The 18541-nt window shown below is 44.3% G+C and overlaps 1 protein-coding gene across 3 annotated transcripts in view; it reads right to left on the reverse strand.

Moving 5' to 3' along the window:
- The window catches only part of HDAC8 (histone deacetylase 8), a 315525-nt gene that overhangs the window by 27908 nt on the left and 269076 nt on the right, over positions 1-18541 (reverse strand). For 2 of the 3 annotated variants that reach the window (XM_023508952.1, XM_023508951.1), the window contains one exon: positions 5365-5584. In XM_023508952.1, the coding sequence (XP_023364720.1) occupies positions 5426-5584 (159 nt within the window). In that variant the 3' untranslated portion in view covers positions 5365-5425. Of the gene's footprint in view, positions 1-5364; positions 5585-18541 lie in introns of those variants that run through there. The other variant, XM_003803351.1, reaches the window with a different exon arrangement.

The raw sequence follows: 18541 nt of genomic DNA on the forward strand, positions 1-18541 counted from the left end.
GTCTCCTGCCTCAGCCTCCCAAGTAGCTGGGACCACAGGTGCCCACCACAACACCCGGCTATTTTTTGGTTGCAGCCATCATTGTTGTTTGGCGGCCTAGGCTGGATTCGAACCTGCCACCTTAGGTGTATGTGGCTGGCGCCTTAGCCACTTGAGCCACAGGCGCCGAGCCAAGATGGCCTTTTCCAAGTCATTTATCCCTCTGAGCCTCAGTTTCCCTATCTGTAAGCTAAATAGTAGCTATTATTATGTCATCTGTGTTGTCTCTACCCACACCTGCATCTATCAGTTTGTTGGCCCATCTCCCCATCCCTATCTTGGAGAGGTTGCCAAGACAACCTCTTCTTTAAGGGTCAGAAAGGGTAGATGTGCTCAAGGTCTTTGTTTTTCCTCTTGTGTCCTCCCCCTCCGTCTCTTCCTCCTCTCCTCCTTCCCTGTCAACCACATTGGCTTCTTTTTCTCTCTTGGGCAAACTTGAGGGAACCCAGAGCAAGTGTTGAAACTTCCAGTTACAATTCTAACACATACTCACAAATGCACAACTTCCCCCTCCTTTCCCCCCCACTGTGCAGAGGGTTAGGTCTGGGCTGGAATGTAGAGCTTGCAGTCCCCTAGGGACCCTTACTTGATTCAGATGTCCTTAGTACCAGAGACTAGAAGACCTTCTACCTCTCCCCCAGTTACTCCATGAATAGCTAGCCATGCTTGGGAGCTAGCACCCTCTAGGGATTAATCATATCAGTACTATTCAAACTCTGGAAGGCTCATTGTGAGCCAATTCTTCTATAGTATGTTAACTAAAGGAATGGCAACCAACTCTGAGCATATGAAGACAGTGCGAGGATGATTTTATAGTAGTAATCATGATCTGAGCTGAGCCCAGCTATCTAACCCATACTTCCTTGTGAACAATGACACATACCTTCAAGATAGCTCATTGGCATGAGAAAAGCTTTTCTTTGTATGAAGCTAACAGCTTGAACGGATTCTCCATGGTTTGATTTTTGTCTTTTTTTCCCCTCTCATAAAGACTAATGGGAAGTAAGGATGGGATGAGATGAGGTCTAATTTTTTTTTTTTTGGCCGGGGCTGGGTTTGAACCCACCACCTCTGGCATATGGGGCTGGCACCCTACCCCTTTTTTTGAGCCACAGGCATCGCCCAAGATGAGGTCTAAATTTGCCTGTCCTTTCAGTCATCTTGTGGCATGGGGAATGCATCTCTATATGACTGATCTTTCTCAGGTTTGATTTGCAATAGGCTAAAATCGCATCTTTTGTACATTTAAGGGATGTGATGAAAAAGAAAAAGCCTAAGCTCAAAGGCTGAACAAATTCAACTAGACATGCTGGCTAAACTCCCTTGCATAAAGAGGAGCTTAATCCATCCACTCCCTCATCGCCATGTCAGCTCCCCAAATCAATCTGTGCCCTCCTCTGTGCTTTTAATGGGGTACGGACAGAGGGAGGGGAGGCTCAGTGAGAAATGGCCAGCTTCACTGAGGTTTTTATGTGCAAGAACAAATGACAGTCTTGTAGATAGATTCAGGAAAATCTTTCAGAATTCAGAAAACCCAGCAGCCTTTCCACACTGACCATTGTCATGGCAACACACTATCTGATGGCAGTATGCGTCACCAGGCTGGAGGGGCACAAAATCAGTATAGCAGGTTAGTCTGGCCATTTTTAGCAACATTTAGACTTCTTTCTCGCCTCATTTCTTTTAGGTTTTAGCTAAATTTCTTTTCGGTTCTGAGCTCATGTGCTCTGCTAATCTGCACAGCTAGAACACAAGACTTTGTCAATGTGAAAGAGACGGCTAAATGGAAAATCTGAATGTTCTTAGTATTCTATAGCCACTCTAATTGCTATCTGCCCTTTCTGGCTTCTCCTCACCCACTCTTAGCCATTTAGTTTCTTTTATTTTTCCCATTAATTCTTTCCTACACACAGCCTTACCTCCTTCCACCCAACATCTGTGACTCATCTACCAATTCCTGCACTGTCACCATATTCCTTTTATCCCCCCCCCCATTTTCTCATTGTAACATACAGCATCCTAGAATCTTAGGATTGAAAGGATCCTTAACAATAATTTAGTCCAGTTGTGCTTCCCCAAAGCAGGACCCCCTCTATAATATGACAGCCCTAAGATTATCTAGCCTACTTGTTCTCAAGCTTCCTAATTCTGTGAACCTTTAATACAGTCCAAAGGGGTTGTGACTGACAGGTTGAGAACTGCTGGTCTAGCTTCTACTTTTATATCACTAGTGACAGAGGTTCATTCCTTTTTGGGCAGTCAGTTCTACTTTGGAAAGCTCTATTGTTAGAAAATGTATTTTTTCTCTATTGAATAAAAATCTGCCTTTTTATGCATATTATATCTATGCATGTGTCCAGCTTTATGCCTCATGACACATAGACCCTTTCTATGCCCTCTGTTCCAGGATGGCCTCTCAGGGATATGAAGCAGAGACCATAGCCCCCAAGTATTCTTCTCTTCCCAAGGCCCTAGCTCCTCCAACCATACCTCTTGAAGCCTGGGCTCCAGTCTGCTCCCCAGCTCAACTGACCTCCAGGGACATGCTCCTATTTGTGTAGAGCCTTTTTAAATTAAGGCTGATGTGCACATACTGCTTCAGCATCTCTGGAGGCCACTTTGCCCTGGTGACTCATACTGAGCTCTGTGTTGACTCAATTCCCTACCTCAGACAAAATGCTGCTAAGCTATGTCTTCCATTTTTAATATGTTCAAAAGCTTGATTTTCATATAAGTTCCATGCCTCCCTATTTTATTTTATTTATTTACTTAGAGATAGCATCTCACTTTGTCACCCTTAGTAGAGTGCCATGGCATAATAGCTCACAGCAACCTCAAACTCCTGGGCTCAAGCTATTCTCTTGCTTCAACTTCCCAAATAACTGAACTACAGGCCCCTGCCACAATGCCTGGCTAATTTTAACCTGAACATAATGGGATTGGAAGAGGTTTTTTTCTTTTTTGGCCAGGGCTGAGTTTGAACCCACTACCTCTGATACATGGGGCCAGCACCGTACTCCTTTGAGCCACAGGCACCGCCCAAATAGAGATTTTACATCTTTTTTTTTTTGGCCAGGGCTGGGTTTGAACCTGTCACCTCTGGCATATGGGGCTGGCGCCCTACCATTTTGAGCCACAGGTGCCACCCCTGCCCAGCTATTTTTAGAGATGAGGTTTTGCTCTGGCTCAGGCTGGTGTTGAACCCGTGAGCCCAGGCAATCCACCCGCCTTGTCCTACCAGAGTGCTAGGATTATAGGTGTGAGCCACTGCGTCCAGCCTGCCTTGTGCGTGTGTGTGTGTGTTTTGAGACAGAGTCTCACTTTATCACCATTGGTAGAGTATTGTGGCGTCATAGCTCACAACTCTTGGGCTCAAGTGATCCTCTTGCTTCAGTTTTTCTATTTTTAGTAGAGATGGGGTCTTGCTTTTGCTCAGGCTGATCTCAAGCTCATGAGCTCAAGCTATCCACTAGCCTCAGCCTCCCAGAGTGCTAGGATTGCAGGCATGAGCCACCACACCTGGCTAAGTTCCATGCCTTTGATATCTATTTTTTTTCCACTAACCCTCAACCTAGCCTTTCTGCTCAAATCTCTTTTTGACTTATTCCTCTTTTAGGCTTCTTACCATTCCTAGTTTTCTAATTTCCTTTCTATTTCTTTCTTCCATTTGTATTACCTTCCTTATATCTTTTCTTTCTTATCACTTCTATTTCCTCAATAGTGAGATGTCACCATTCTCTGGAGCTATGTGCCTGGGCATGTGTGCAGGGAAGCAAGGGTATACATATCGGCACATGAGGTGTGAGCAAGCAGCTGCAGAGGCTTGTTTAGTTTCTTTGTTTCTATTGCTTTGTCTGTGCTCTACCAGGAATTTTTTTTTTTGAGACAGAGTCTTACTTTGTAGCCCTGGGTAGAGAGCCGTGGCATCACAGCTCACAGCAACCTCAAACTCTTGGGCTTAAGTGATTCTCTTGCCTCAGCCTCCCAAGTAGCTAGGACTATAGGAGCCTGCCACAACGCCCAGCTATTTTTAGAGACAGGATCTCCCTCTTGCTCAGGCTGGTCTCGAACCCGTGAGGTCAGGTAATCCACCTGCCTTGGCCTCCCAGAGTCCTAGAATTATAGGTGTGAGCCACTGTGCCTGGCCTTTTTGCTATTGTTATAAACTGGGCTCTGCTAGAAGATAGGGTTCTTAAATAACCCTCAGCAAAGGCCCTCAGACTAACTACAGGATAGAACAGGCCTCCCTTCAAGTTGGATTATATATATATTTTTTAAGACAGAGCCTCAAGCTACCCCCCTGGGTAGAGTGCTGTGGCATCATAGCTCACAGCAACCTCTAATTCCTGAGCTCAAGCGATTCTCCTGCCTCAGCCTCCCAAGTAGTTGGGACCACAGGTACCTGCCACAACACCCGGCTATTTTTTGGTTGCAGCTGTCATTATTGTTTGGCGGGCCTGGACTGGACTCAAACCCACCACCTTAGGTGTATGTGGCTGGCGCCTTAGCTGCTTGAGCCACAGGGGCCAAGCCTGGATTATATTCTAATAGAGGAGTTGAAGGTAGGAGAACTGGTGCTATCGTGGTCATTTTATGAATACACATGGGGATTTCACTCTCCAAGATGGGCAATGTGATACCCTTGACTTCTTAACTCTGGCAAATAATTAGGATCCAACACACACACACACACATACACACATAATTCTAACAGGAATATGGGTGCCTAGAAGATTTAACATGAATAGTGGATGAACTGAGTTGTGAAGCTGCAGTTGGGGGTGGAAGTGGAGCTCTACTGGAAAACTGCAGGCAATAAACCCAAATAGCCAGTGGACAGTGGGATCAGGAGGGCAATGTACTTGCAATTGTCATTTCCCCTACTCTGAGTCTGGAATGATTCTAGGGGATGCTTAGGGAAGGGAAGGAGGATAGGGCAGCAGCCCTGTCTCCAGTGTTCTGGGTGACACCAAGAAGCCTACTCCCAGGGCATCAGGATCCCTGACTACTTGCTGTAGTTTCAGTCTGTCAAGGCCCCATTGGACCAAGGAACTATACATACTGGAACAAGATGTGTGCAGTCCCCTCAAATCTGAATCAACTTGAATTTTCCTCATTTTAAAGAGGGTTTTATTGTTGGCCTTTTGAAAGAAAAAGGGTCCCAAAGATATACTTTAGAACTAGTTTTTCTCTGGAGGTACCTGAAGTTGAACTTTTTGTCCTTCTAAAGATGATATTAGCCAGCCAAAGGACAATCCCAAGCACAGTGGCCAATGTAGAATTCCAACAACAAGCTGTAAGGCCAAGAAGAGATTTCCCTCCCAAGTCAGTGAAACAATAAGCCACCAAAAGACAAACGGTATTTGAGGATACCTCCAATGATGGGTCACCACAAACTGAGTAGAACCAGGAGGGCAGGCCTTGAGGAGTGGAGCTCACCTTTGATGTAGTTGAGGATTTTCTGGATTCGGTGGGGCTCATTGCGGTCTGGCCGGCAGCTTGGCGTGATTTCCAGCACATAATCAGGACCATATGCTGTGAAAAACTGTAAGGAAAAGGGAAAGGCCAAAAAACAAACCAAACCACATAAAACCTCCAATCTAAACACATACAAACAGGACAATCAAAAGAGACTCACCACTATGGACAAGGCAAAGGAGGCCTACTTGGGCAGAGCAGGTGGTATAGCAGGAAGTTGGGCCTTGGTGGTATCACGCCCCTTATTCAGACTTTCAGTGACCACTGTGAAACTTTTTAGCTTGCTGTTTGAGGGTCTCTCTGCTCAGGCCACAGCTTTTCTCTCCGACCTTAACTCTTACTGCTGTCCTGTTCTCTGGCCACATTAGACAGCTCAGTTCTCTTCTAAATCACATCATGCTTTGTCTTTTTTTAGGATCTGTGCCATTGTTCTTTCTGGGAGCCTGCAAAGGCCCTTTCCCAACCCCTGCTGTCTACTAAAAAACCTCCCCGTCCTTCCAGGCACAGGTCAAACATAACCTTCTTCATAAAGCTGTCCCTCATTCTTTACCAACCCTGAGAACATTCTTTTCTTTTTTTGAGACAGAGTCTCACTATGTCACCCTTGGTAGAGTACCATGGCATCACAGCTCACAGCAACTTCAAACTCTTGGGCTTAAGCGATTTTTTTTTTTAAGAGACAGAATCTCACTTTGTTGCCCTCAGTAGAGTGCCATAGTATCACAGCTCACAGCAACCTCAGCTCTTGGGCTTAGGCAATTCTCTTGCCTCAGCCTCCCCAAGTGGCTGAGACTACCGGTGTCCGCCACAATGCCTGGCTATTTTTTTGTTACAGTTTGGCCAGAGCCAGGTTTGAACTGGCCACCCTCGGTATATGGGGCCAGTGCCCTACTCACTGAGCAATAGGTGCTGCCCTTAAGCGATTCTCTTGCCTCAGCCTCCCAAGTAGCTAGGACTACAGGTGCCTGCCACAACACTTGGCTATTTTTGTTGTTGTCGTCATTATTGTTTAGCAGGCCCAGGCTGTGTTCGAACCTGCCAGCCCGAGTGTATGTTGCCGGGCTAACCACTGTGCTATGAGTGCCGAGCCCCCCAGAGCATTCTGGAGGGTACTTGCTCAGGGCTCTTGTTCAAATAGTCAGTGCTTCCCTGCAAGTCACATGTAGGTAAGTGTGCTTGTTGCAGTGGGGGCTATAACGACGGACGAAACCTCTTCTGGGGTCCTTTAGGTGTTTACAAGCACATTCTGCATTGGACAGCAGAATGATCTACCTTCCCCCAGGGCCCACTAGATTATCAGTTCCCTGAGGGCAGGCATCTTACTCATATTCTTGGTTATCACAGGCCATGGCAGCTGCTTGTTATACATTTTTTTTTTTTGTAGAGACAGAGTCTCACTTTGTCGCCCTCAGTAGAGTGCCGTGGTGTCACACAGCTCACAGCAACTTCCAACTCCAGGGCTTAGGCGATTCCCTTGCCTCAGCCTCCTGAGTAGCTGGGACTACAGGCGCCCACCACAACACCCGGCTATTTTTTTGTTGCAGTTTGGTCAGGGCCAGGCTCGAACCCACCACCCTCAATATATGGGGCCGGCGCCCTGCCCATTGAGCCACAGGCGCCGCCCCTCCTTGTTAGTTTTGATTGCTTTGAATTCCCTGGCCCAGGAATGGCAAACAAGTCTAGCTACCTTACTTTAGTTTTCCTTTGTCTGCAGTAGAGTTTATTTGTTTTTAAATTCAGGGAATCAAAATAAAGTTTTCTGGATTCTGTTTCTAGCTCTTTAGATGACTGCTTGTGACCTCTGGTAAGTCACAATATCTGATTCAGCTTCTCTGGTAGGGCCCACTTGGGGAAAAACACTCCATGACAAAGGGAATCATTCAATTGGGGTAAGTCTTTGAATGGGAAATATGTAAAGCTACTGTTTCTGTTTAGTTTTTAACAGAAATAGTATTTGTGCACACTCTCTGAAGAGGGAGCATATGGTTCTTAACATTATGTACTTTCAATACTGATATTGTTAGGGAGTAAGTAAATCAGGGAAATGCAAATTCCATGAAAAAAAGTGGTACAGAGGGCATGAAAAAAGGGATATTGATATGTGTCGTGACTTTGGTGCTATTTAAAGAGCTTTTTAAAAATAATCCAGGGTTATTGCCATTGTTACTAAATTATCTTTGTTAAGAGTCTGGATGTACATCTGGTACCGTGGGAGATGTTGTGGAACAATTTCTAGGGATTCTAACAGTGCCTTTGTGTAATCCATGGGAGTAATTTTATGGGGAGATGGCTTATGCCAGTGCTTCTCAACATTCCTAATGCTGCCAAATCAAGTCCAGCAGCTCCAGTGTCCCTCTTCCCACTTGCTAAAGCCATTAGTACAGCCTAGAGCCTGTGGAGAAACTGACTTCTCTGTTTCCTGTCCTACAGCCTTGCCACTTGCTACTGACTGGTGAGGTGGAAAGGAAATATGATCGCATAACGCAAAAGAGATGTTGGGGGTGGAGGGATTTGGCCAGCACTAGAAATAACTCAAGGCCCCACCCTGAAACTGCCCTCCAGCACCAAAGAGGAAAGGAAATGGGCAACAGCAATCCCATTCCCAGACAGGTGGAGCAAAGGATGAAAGAGGCCAGCCGACCTTCAAGGGAAAACGTTGGCTTTGATCTTAGAAAAGGAAGGAGGGAGGTGCTCACCCTTCTCCACCCCTTCCCCTTTACCCCTCAGCACTCCTTTTTCTTTCTGGGTTTCAGTTTATATACTTTTGAGGGGACCGTAGTCCTAAGAAGGGAGCAAATGGAAATTAGGAGATGGGTCAGAGTGATGGGAGTGGAAGGTTATGGCTACTTCAGGGTAGCCAGTCCCTACTTGACCCAAGAGCCAGTGAATAAAGAAGTATAAATAGCTCAGCTCTAGCTCCATTCAGCCTAACGCAACACTCCTTTCTTGCTCATTCCTCTCCAGCTCTTGCTCACATAGTGAAAATGGTATACAATTATATATTTGGTATTCAGAAGACACCTCAAGGTTGCTGTTATTTCTCCATAATTATGTTTGGTCATAGGAAACCAAGCCATAAATCTGAATCAGCCAAGCCAATCCTTTAATCCTTGACTTATTACTTAGTGAGTACCTACTATGTGCCTGACTAGGTTAGTTATTGGTGTACAAAGATAATAAAACATATTTAATAGGAAGGATTATTATAGAGCAGTGTGATGAGTGGTATAATAATAATAATAATATAAATAAAAGTAATAATAGCTAACATTTATTACAAGGCTATTACAAGGTACCTAATGTATGCAAGCACTTTCCATGGACTAACTTTATTCTCATAACTAACCCATATGGTAAGTACCATTGTTGCTTCCATTAGAAGAAGAAGAAGATCTGAAGTACAGAACAGTCAGATAACTTGACAGAAGTCACAAAGCTGGTACATGCAGAGCTGAGATTTGAACTCAGCTCATTCTGGAGCTCAAAAGAGGAAGGGACTGTGGAGGGCTGGAAGGAGGGATTCCCAACAAGAGCCTGGGCAAAGTCAAGGAGTATGAAATAGCACAGCACATTTTAGGCACCAAAGCGAATTAAATATGGCTAGGAAGCAGGGTACAAGGAGGACACAAAGGTGGAGGCAGACATGTGTTTCATGGTAGGCTCTGCTAAAGCATTGGGACTTATCTTAGACTAGAAGCTCCATGAGTACAAAACAGTGCAGCTAGGTGGTGGCAAATATTTGTGGAATAAATGAGTGGAAGCCTGGGGGAGAAATTGTGAACTTTTAAATGAGGGAATGAACAGGTCAGCTGTGTATTTCCTTTTTGTAAAATTTTTTTTGAGAAATAGAACTTTGCTCTGTCATCACAACTCACTGCAGCCTCACACTCCTGGGCTCAAGTGATCATCCTGCCTCCCAAGTAGCTGGGACTATAGGAGCAGGCCACTACACCTGACTAACTTTTTTCTATTTTTTGTAGAGACAGAGTCTCACTCTTGATCTTCCTAGCCACAAACTCTTGAGCTCAAGCAATCCTCTCACCTTGGTCTCCCAGAGTGCTAGGATTATAGGTATGAGCCACGGTACCTGTCTGCCATTTTCTTCTTAACTAAAGCACTTCCATGCACTGTGGCCATAACTTTTGCAGTCTTAGCTGCAACAGCAAACAGCACAAATTTCTTTTCTTTCTTTTTTTTTTTTTTTTGAGACAGAGCCGCAAGTTGTCCCTCTGGGTAGAGTGCCATGCCATCACAGCTCACAGCAACCTCCAACTCCTGGGCTCAGGTGAGTCTCCTGCCTCAGCCCCCCAAGTAGCTGGGACCACAGGCATCCGCCACAATGCCCGGCTATTTTTTGGTTGCAGCCGTCGTTGTTTGCCGGGCCCAGGCTGGACTCGAACCTGCCACCTTAGGTGTATGTGCCTCGTGTCTTAGCCACTTGAGCCACAGGCACTGAGCCAAATTTCTTTATCCTTCTTTGTGATTTCACAGATACATTAAAAAAATTTTAATGTGCAGATATCAGAATTTTTCTAGCTGTACATACTTTTTTGTTCTGAGACAGAGTCTCACTCTGTCACCCAGGCTAGAGTGCTGTGGCCTCAGCTTAGTTCACAGCAACCTCAAAATCCTAGGTTCAAACAGTCTTCCTGCCTCAGCCTCCCAAGTAGCTAGGACTATAGGCTTTTGCCACCATCTCTGGCTAATTTGTCTATGTTTAGTAGAGATAGGGTCTCACTCTTACTCAGGCTGGTCTCTACCTCCTAAGCTCAAGGGATCCTCCCACCTTGGCCTCCCTGAGTGCAAGGATTACAGGTGTGAGCCACTGTGCTCAGCCATGTTCTTTTTTTAATTAAAAATTTTTCTTTATAGAGATGGGGTCTTGCTCTGTTGCCCAGGCTAGAATATAGTGGCATCATCATAGCTCATTGTAACCTTGAACTCCTGAGCTCAAACCATCCTTCTGCCTCAGCCTCCAGGTAGTTGGGACTACAAGTGTGCACCACTGTACCTGGTTCAGAAGATTCGTTTTTACAGTAGATTTTAGCAATCTCATTATACATTTTTTTTCTTTCCTTACTAAGATGAAAACTTTCAGCTTGTCAACTAAAGGAAGTACTTTATAGTTTCTCTTCAGCATATCTGAATTGCCACATCACTACTATTATGCTTTGGGGCCATTATTAAGTAAAATAAGGGTAACTGGAACATAAGTACTGTGATACCATGACAGTCAGTCTGATAACTGAGATGGCTACAAAGTGACTAACGGGTGGGGAGACTATGGACAAAGGGATGATTCATGTCCCAGGTGGAACAGAGCAAGACAGCTTGAGATTTCATTATGTTACTCAGAACAGTGTGCAACTTAAAACTTACAAATTGTTTATTTTTGGAATTTTCCGTTTAATATTCTCAGACCGTGGTTGACTGTGGGTAACTGAAACTGAAGAAAGTGAAACTGCAGATAAGGTAGGGGACTACTGCACGCTTTACTATTCTCTTTTTTCCTCTCCACTAGCTTCTTTTCCTTCTATTCACTGGATCTTCTGATTCCCTGACTACCTTCTAAGTTTAGACCTTCTCCCCAGTTTTTTTTTTTTTTTTTTGTAGAGACAGAGTCTGACTTTATCACACTCAGTAGAGTGCAGTGGCTTCACAGCTCGCAGCAACCTCCAACTCCTGGGCTTAGGTGACTCCCTGGCCTCAGCCTCCTGAGTAGCTGGGACTACAAGCACCCACCACAACACATGGCTTTTTTTTTTGTTGCAGTTTGGCCAGGGCCGGGTTTGAACCTGCCACCCTCGATATATGAGGCCGGTGCCCTGCCCACTGAGCCACAGGTGCCACCCCCTACTTTTTCTTTTTTTAAAGGAGTTTGATACAGGGGTGGGGCTAGGGCAGAGTGAGTGTTTTAAGATGGGAGGGTCTTAAGTATATTTGCAGGCTGAGGGAAAGAATCCATAGGGTAGAGGTCAGAGGCAGCCTAATAGGGATTTAGAGTTAGTTATGTCTTTCCTTCTGGCCCATTAAACAGAGATACAAAAGAGAAGAATACTGTTTTTTTTTTTTCATTTTTATATTACCCGCACTTTCTAGTATAAGGCCTAGAAAATAGTAGGTGCTCCATTCATGTTTGTTGAATGAATGAAATAAAATGTCATTGGGATTCTGAGGAGATTCACATCCAGTAGGGAGAATTAGGGTCTTGAAGGATGGGGTGATTGCAGACAGGCAGAGATGGAGTGGGTGTGGTGGGTAGTAAGAGGAGGAAAGAGCCTACAAGACACGTTTGGGAACCAGGAGGTGATATACATAGGCTAAAGTTGGAAAAAGAGAGCACAGGAAGCTTTGACAGGAGATAGGACTTAATGTGACAGGCACTGGGGCAGGATCAGGACTGCAGCTGTGCCTTATGAGAACTGGGAATAGCACAGAGAGGCCAAGTGACCAGTGTAGAGGTACCTGTAATAGTCCCAGGAGGAGAAATAAGGGCTTGATCCAGGGTATCTGGTGCGAGGATGGAGTGGAAGGAAAGAGACAGTATGAAGGTAGACTTAGTGGGACTTGGTGGTTGTTGGTTGTGAAGGAAAAGAGAAAGCACAGAGAAGTTGACGTTCACTACTAGATTTTGAGTCTGAGTGAGTGGGAGAGTGTCAGTGCCATTGGCAAAAGCTAAGCTAAGTTAGCAGGAAGAGCAAGTCTAACTAATGGAAGATAATAGGTTTGGGTTGAGTTATGTTGCCCTTGGTAGAGTGCCGTGGCGTCACAGCTTCACAGCAACCTCAAACTCTTGGGCTTAAGCTATTCTCTTGCCTCAGCCTTCTGAGTAGCTGGGACTACAGGTGCCCACCACAATGCCTGGCTATTTTTTGGTTGTAGTTGTCATTGTTGTTGGGCAGATCCGGGCTGGGTTTGAACCCTCTAGCTCTGGTGTATGTAGCTGGCGCTCTACTCACTGAGCTACGAGCGCCGAGCCAACCAGAGGGCATCTGGGTCACAATGTGTTATAGGTAGCTGGATATGTGATGACAGTATGTGGCAGTGAGGTCATGGCTGAGGAAAAAAAATTTGGGAGGTCTACACTTAGAAGGTAGTCAGGGGATCAGAAGATTTAGTGAATAGAAGGAAAAGAAGCTAGTGGAGAGGAAGAAAGAGAATAGTAAAGTGAAATCTCCTGGGACCTTAGCAATTTAAAGTGATACATCTGCCATGCTGGCAATATGGTCCTGTGGCCAAAGCAGCCTCCTTCTTTTCTAGTCAGTTGGGAGAGAAAACTTCTGTCCAGCTTCCTTTTGGTAACATTCCAAGTAGCTCTTACATTTTAACTCAAAGCCTACCTCTTCCTAAAAATTATATTTGATTCTATTAGGACAAGCCCAAGGTCAGTGCCAATCTTCCTTACAGACCCCTGAGCTTTACTCTGTCTTTAGTTGGAGAAGTTGTGCCTGTGACTGTATGTGGGCCTTAGCAAGGAAGAGCATTGCTTGTCCTGACTCACACTTTGAACAGAACTCATCACAACCAGAATAACACAGCACTAGCGCTCTGCACCATAACCATAGTTCTCAACTTTTCCTATATCATCAATTACTTCATCAAAGAACATGGGCCCAACCATGATGGGGAAAAAAAAGTCCTCTTTTCCCCAGAAAAACGTTTTTTGTTTATAGGAAATTCAGCTAATTACATATGTCATTAATGGTACATTTTAAGGACATAAAATTACAGTGGCATAAATTGGGAGTAAATATTATTCTTATGGCTTTATAACACAAACAAAAATAATAGCTCTGTTAGTTATTGGATTGAACTGGTGGGAAGCAGCACATCAAAGGTGATTGCTAGCGGGCACAGGGATGGAGGATTAGGAGCATCCAGAGCATGACCAAGAGGTCAGGGAGATATGGGCTATTGGAGATAAGATGTTACATGCAGAGGTGGACATTAAGGATGGCAGAAAAGGTGAATTCTTAGTTGCTGGAATGGAAACCTAGTGCCCTGGCTAGACTATATCTGTATCCTCCCTGTGGTACTCATCTTACCTCTTGAACACAGAGTTGGTACTTAAGAACTATTTGATGGCGATACTTATACACCAGTGCATAGTTGTGCCAAGAACTGTTTGAATGAGTGAATGAAGAGGGCATAACAATAGTTTTATTATTGAGATTTTTTTTTGTTTTTGTAGAGACAGAGTCTCAATTTAATGCCCTCAGTAGAGTGCCATGGTGTCACACTGCTCACAGCAACCTCCAACTCCTGGGCTTAGCTGATTCTCTTACCTCGGTGTTCCAAGTAGCTGGGACCACAGGCACCCTCCACAACACCTGGCTATTTTTTTTTGTTGCAGTTTGGCTGGGGCTGGGTTTGAACCCACCATCCTCAGTATATGGGGCTGGTGCCCTACCCACTGAGCCACAGGTGCTGCCCATTATTGAAATGTTTTAATGGTCATTTAACTATTGGCATAGAAAAAACTTATTAAGCAAAATAATCAGATAAATCAGGAAAATGTTATCTTACTTGAACATCAATTATATTTAAGAATATGCACAATATTAACAAGTCTTATTTCATTAGCTAAAATACTTAGAGGCTTTGTGAACACATATGTATAGCCCCTTTGCATATCATATAATTAGTAATTTTCCTGTTAGCCAATCCACAGTAGCGTGTGTGTTTGTATGTGTGTGTGTATACACATGCACATGTTCTATTGGGTGCTGAGCATCATTCTAGGCCCTAGCGGCAAGCTGAGTCCAAAAAAAAAAAGAATAAGGTCTGGTAACTGTTCTCAAGGAGATAATAACTAAATAGAGAAGATATAATTACAGGAAAGGCAGAGGAGTAAAATCCAATCTAAACTATGTGGTATTAGTTAGAGTAAAATAAAATACATCATGATCTTGGACAAGTTGGTGACTTGCCTAAGCTCATAATGCTAATACTGTGTAACATAGTAACAGATGTGAACTTGACCAATGGCTTTGGACTTTCAGGCCAGTGGGCTTTTCACTCTATAAAGAAGCAATAGCATAGTAGTTAAAGACAGATTTCTGGAGTCATATGGGATAAGCCCTAAATCTTTGCTCTACCACTTACTAGCTGTATAACCTTAGGCAAATGATTTAACTGTTCTGTGCCTTTGTTTACTTGTGTGCAAAATGAGGATAACAACAGAACCAACCTTATAGGGTTGTTGTAACAATAAATGAGTTAATTCACGTAAAGAACTTAGAACAGTTCTTGGCTTGCCAGGAATGGTGGCTCATGCCTGTAACCCCAGCATTTGGGAGGCTGAGGTGGATAGATTGTCTGAGCTCACAGCTCGAGACCAGCCTGAGCCAGAGCAAGACCATGTCTCTAAAAAATAGCTGGGCACGGTGGCAGGCACCTGTAGTCCCACCTACTTGGGAGGCTGAGGCAAGAGGATCACTTGAACCTGACAGTTTGAGGTTGCTGTGAGCTAAGATGCCATGGCACTCTACCAAGGGTGACCAAGTGAGACTCTGTCTTAAAAGAAAAAAAAAAAAAAGAAGAACAGTTCCTGGCTCATTGTAAATGCCTCAGAAATGTTATTATTAAATGTTATTATTAAATACTACTACTATTATTGTTCTTGTGCTTTATCAACTGCACAAAGAAACAGAGTTATGAATGTAGTGGGCAGTAGTAAAACTGGATTTCTTTACAAATGTGAAGGTGAATTCTGAAGAGTTTACCCTGTATCCAAAAACCCTGAAGCCAGAAAGTAGGGAAGAGAGATCAAGAAGAGAAGGATCCCAAGTAAAAGTGACTTAAAAATGGAAGAGAGGAAGAGGGAATAAGAAATTAGAAGTGGCTCAGTGCCTGTGGCTCAGGTGGCTAAGGCGCCAGCCACATACACCTAAGGTGGCAGGTTCAAATCCAGCTCCGGCCTACCAAAACAACAATGATGGCTGCAACCAAAAAATAGCCAGGCATTGTGGCAGATGCCTGTGGTCCTAGCTACTTGGGAGGCTGAGGCAAGAGACTTGCTTGAGCCCAGGAGTTTGAGGTTGCTGTGAGCTGTGATGCTACGGCACTTTACCCAGGGGGACAGCTTGAGGCCCTGTCTCAAAAAAAAAAAAAAAAGAAATTAGAAGTGAGCTTGGTGCCTGAAGCACAGTGGTTACAGCACCAGCCACATACACTGAGGCTGGTGGGTTCAAACCTGGCTTGGGCCAGCTAAACAACAATAACAAGTACAACAACAACAACAACAAAATAGCCAGATGGTGTGGTGGGTGCCTGTAGTCCAAGCTACTTGAGAGGATGAGGCAAGAGAATCGCTTTAGCCCAAGAGTTTGAGGTTGCCGTGAGCTGTGATGCCACAGCACTCTACCAAGGGCAACGTAGTAAGACTCTGCTTCAAAAAGAACTTAGAAGTGGCTTGGAGCCCGTAGCTCAGTGGTTAGGGCGCTGGCCACATGCACCGAGGTGGCGGGTTCAAACCCAGCTGGGGCCTACTAAGCAACAATGACAACAACAAATACAGCCCGGTGTTGTGGCAGGTGCCTGTAGTCCCAGCTACTTGAGGGGGCTGAGACAAGAGAATCACTTAAGCCCAAGAATTTGAGATTTCTGTGAGCTGTGATGCCACAGCACTCTGGGCAAAAGTGGTAAAGGCTATGTTGTTTAATAGGATGTAAACATTCCAATTTGTAGAAATAATCATCACATTGAATACTATAATGGCATAAATGTATTTATGATCTATGTATAAAAGACTTAATAAAAATAAAATAAAATATAGCTGCCAACCAACAAAACAAAACAAAACAAAAGGTGACATAGTAAGACTCTGTCTCCAAAAAATATATATTTTTTTCTCAATATTTGTCAAACAAAGACAAACACATCTAACTGTGTGTAAGAAGGTAGAAAGAGGCATAAGGTATTCCAAGACTGCCATTATCTTTCAGGGGACAGCCTGATAGCAAGTATTATGCTTTAGGTATTTTTTTTTTTTTTGAGACAGAGCCTCAAGCTATCCCCCTGGGCAAAGTGCCATGGCATCACGCTCACAGCAACCTCCAACTCCTGGGCTCAAGCGAGTCTCCTGCCTCTGCCTCCCAAGTAGCTGGGACCACAGGCGCCCGCCACAACGCCCGGCTATTTTTTGGTTGCAGCCATCATTGTTGTTTGGCGGGTCCGGGCTGGGGATTCGAACCCGCCACCTTAGGTGTACGTGGCTGGCGCCTTAGCCGGTTGAGCTATAGGCGCCGAGCCTATGCTTTAGGTATTATAGGTTAAGTATCCGTTAGCTGAAATCCCTGGGAACAGAAGTATTTTAGATTCTGGATTTTTTTTTTTTTTTTTTGAGATAGAGTCTGACTTTATCACCCTAAGTAAAGTGCTAGGCATCACAGCTTACAGCAACCTCAAACTCCTGGGCTCAAGGAATTCTCTCACCTCAGCCTCCCGAGAAGCTGGGACTACAGGCGCCTGCTACAATGCCTGGCTATTTTTAGAGATGGGGTTGGGGTCTAGCTCTTGCTCAGGCAAGTCTTGAACTCCTGAGCTCATGCAATCCACCCAGAGTGCTAGGATTACAGGTGTGAGCACTGAGCCTGGCCAACTTTTCCAGATTTTGGAATATTTGCTTTATATGTACTTGTTGAGCATCCCTAATCCAAAAGTTTAAAATCTGAAATACTTTAATGAACATTTCCTTTGAATGTCATGTTGGTGCTGGAAAAACTTAGATTTTGGATTTTTGGATTTTGGATGTTCAACCTATATTTGAAAACACTGGTTATCTGCTGGGGCAGGATGCAGCTTGGCAGGTACTGGAAAGACATCAATGAAGCACACATGATCTCTTACAGACTGGTAGGGAATGCACACAGGTATAGGAGTAACTATGATGAGAGGAATGTCAGAGGTGAATCATTTCTCTAAGAGCTATAGGAATTCTTTTTTTTTTTTTTTTTTGAGACAGCGTCTCACTGTGTTGCCCTTGGTAGAGTGCTGTGGCATCACACCTCACAACAACCTCCAACACTTGGGCTTAAGTGACTCTCTTGCCTCAGCCTCCCAAGTAGCTGGGACTGTAGGAGAGTTCCATAATGCCTGGCTATTTTTTTTTCTGTTGTTGTTATAAGGCCCATGCCAGGTTCAAACCCACCAGCCTCAGTGTATGCGGCCAGTGCCCTAACCACTGAACTATGGGTGCCGAGCCAGGAATTCTTAATTTTAAGTGCGGGGGCTGGGTAATGGATAAGGCTTTATGGAGGATATGGGAGGCAATTGAACTGGCCTTGAGGGATGGGTAAGATTTAAACAGGAAAGAATGCCTCTATTTTTGTGCCAATACCATGCTGTTTTGATCACTATGGCCTTATAGTATAGCCAAAAGTCTGATAAGGTAATACCCTGGGCTTTATTTTTATTACTAAGAATTGCCTTGGCTATATGGGGTTTCTTCTGGTTCCAAACAAAATGAAGAATTATTTTTTCCAAACCTTGAAAGTATGATGATGGCATTTTAATGGAGCTTGCATTGAATCTGTATATTGCTTTGGGAAGTATAGACATTTTCACAATGTTGATTCTTCCCAGCCATGAGAATGGTATGTTTTTCCACTTGCTAATACTTTCTGCTATGGCTTGGCACCCATAGCTCAGTGAGTAGAGCTCCAGCCACATACACCAAAGGTGGTGGCTTTGAGCCCAGCCTGGGCCTGCTAAACAACAATGACAACTGAACCCGGGCATTGTGGCCTGTTGTCCCAGCTACTTGGGAGGCTAAGGCAAGAGAATTGCTTGAGCCCAAGAGTTTGAGGTTGCTGTGAGCTGTGATGCTATGGCACACTACCAAAGGAAGACATAGTGAGACTCTGTCTCACACACACACACACACACACAAAAATACCTTCTGCTATTTCTTTTCTTAGGGTTTCATAATTTTTTTTGTATAAGTCCTTCACCTCTTTTGTTAGATATATTCCTGGGTATTCATTTTTTTTTTTTAAGTTACTGTGAAGGGAATTGTGTCCTT

Source organism: Otolemur garnettii, unplaced genomic scaffold (assembly GCF_000181295.1).
Source record: "Otolemur garnettii isolate 467f Iridium unplaced genomic scaffold, OtoGar3 scaffold00295, whole genome shotgun sequence".
Lineage (NCBI taxonomy): Eukaryota > Metazoa > Chordata > Mammalia > Primates > Galagidae > Otolemur > Otolemur garnettii.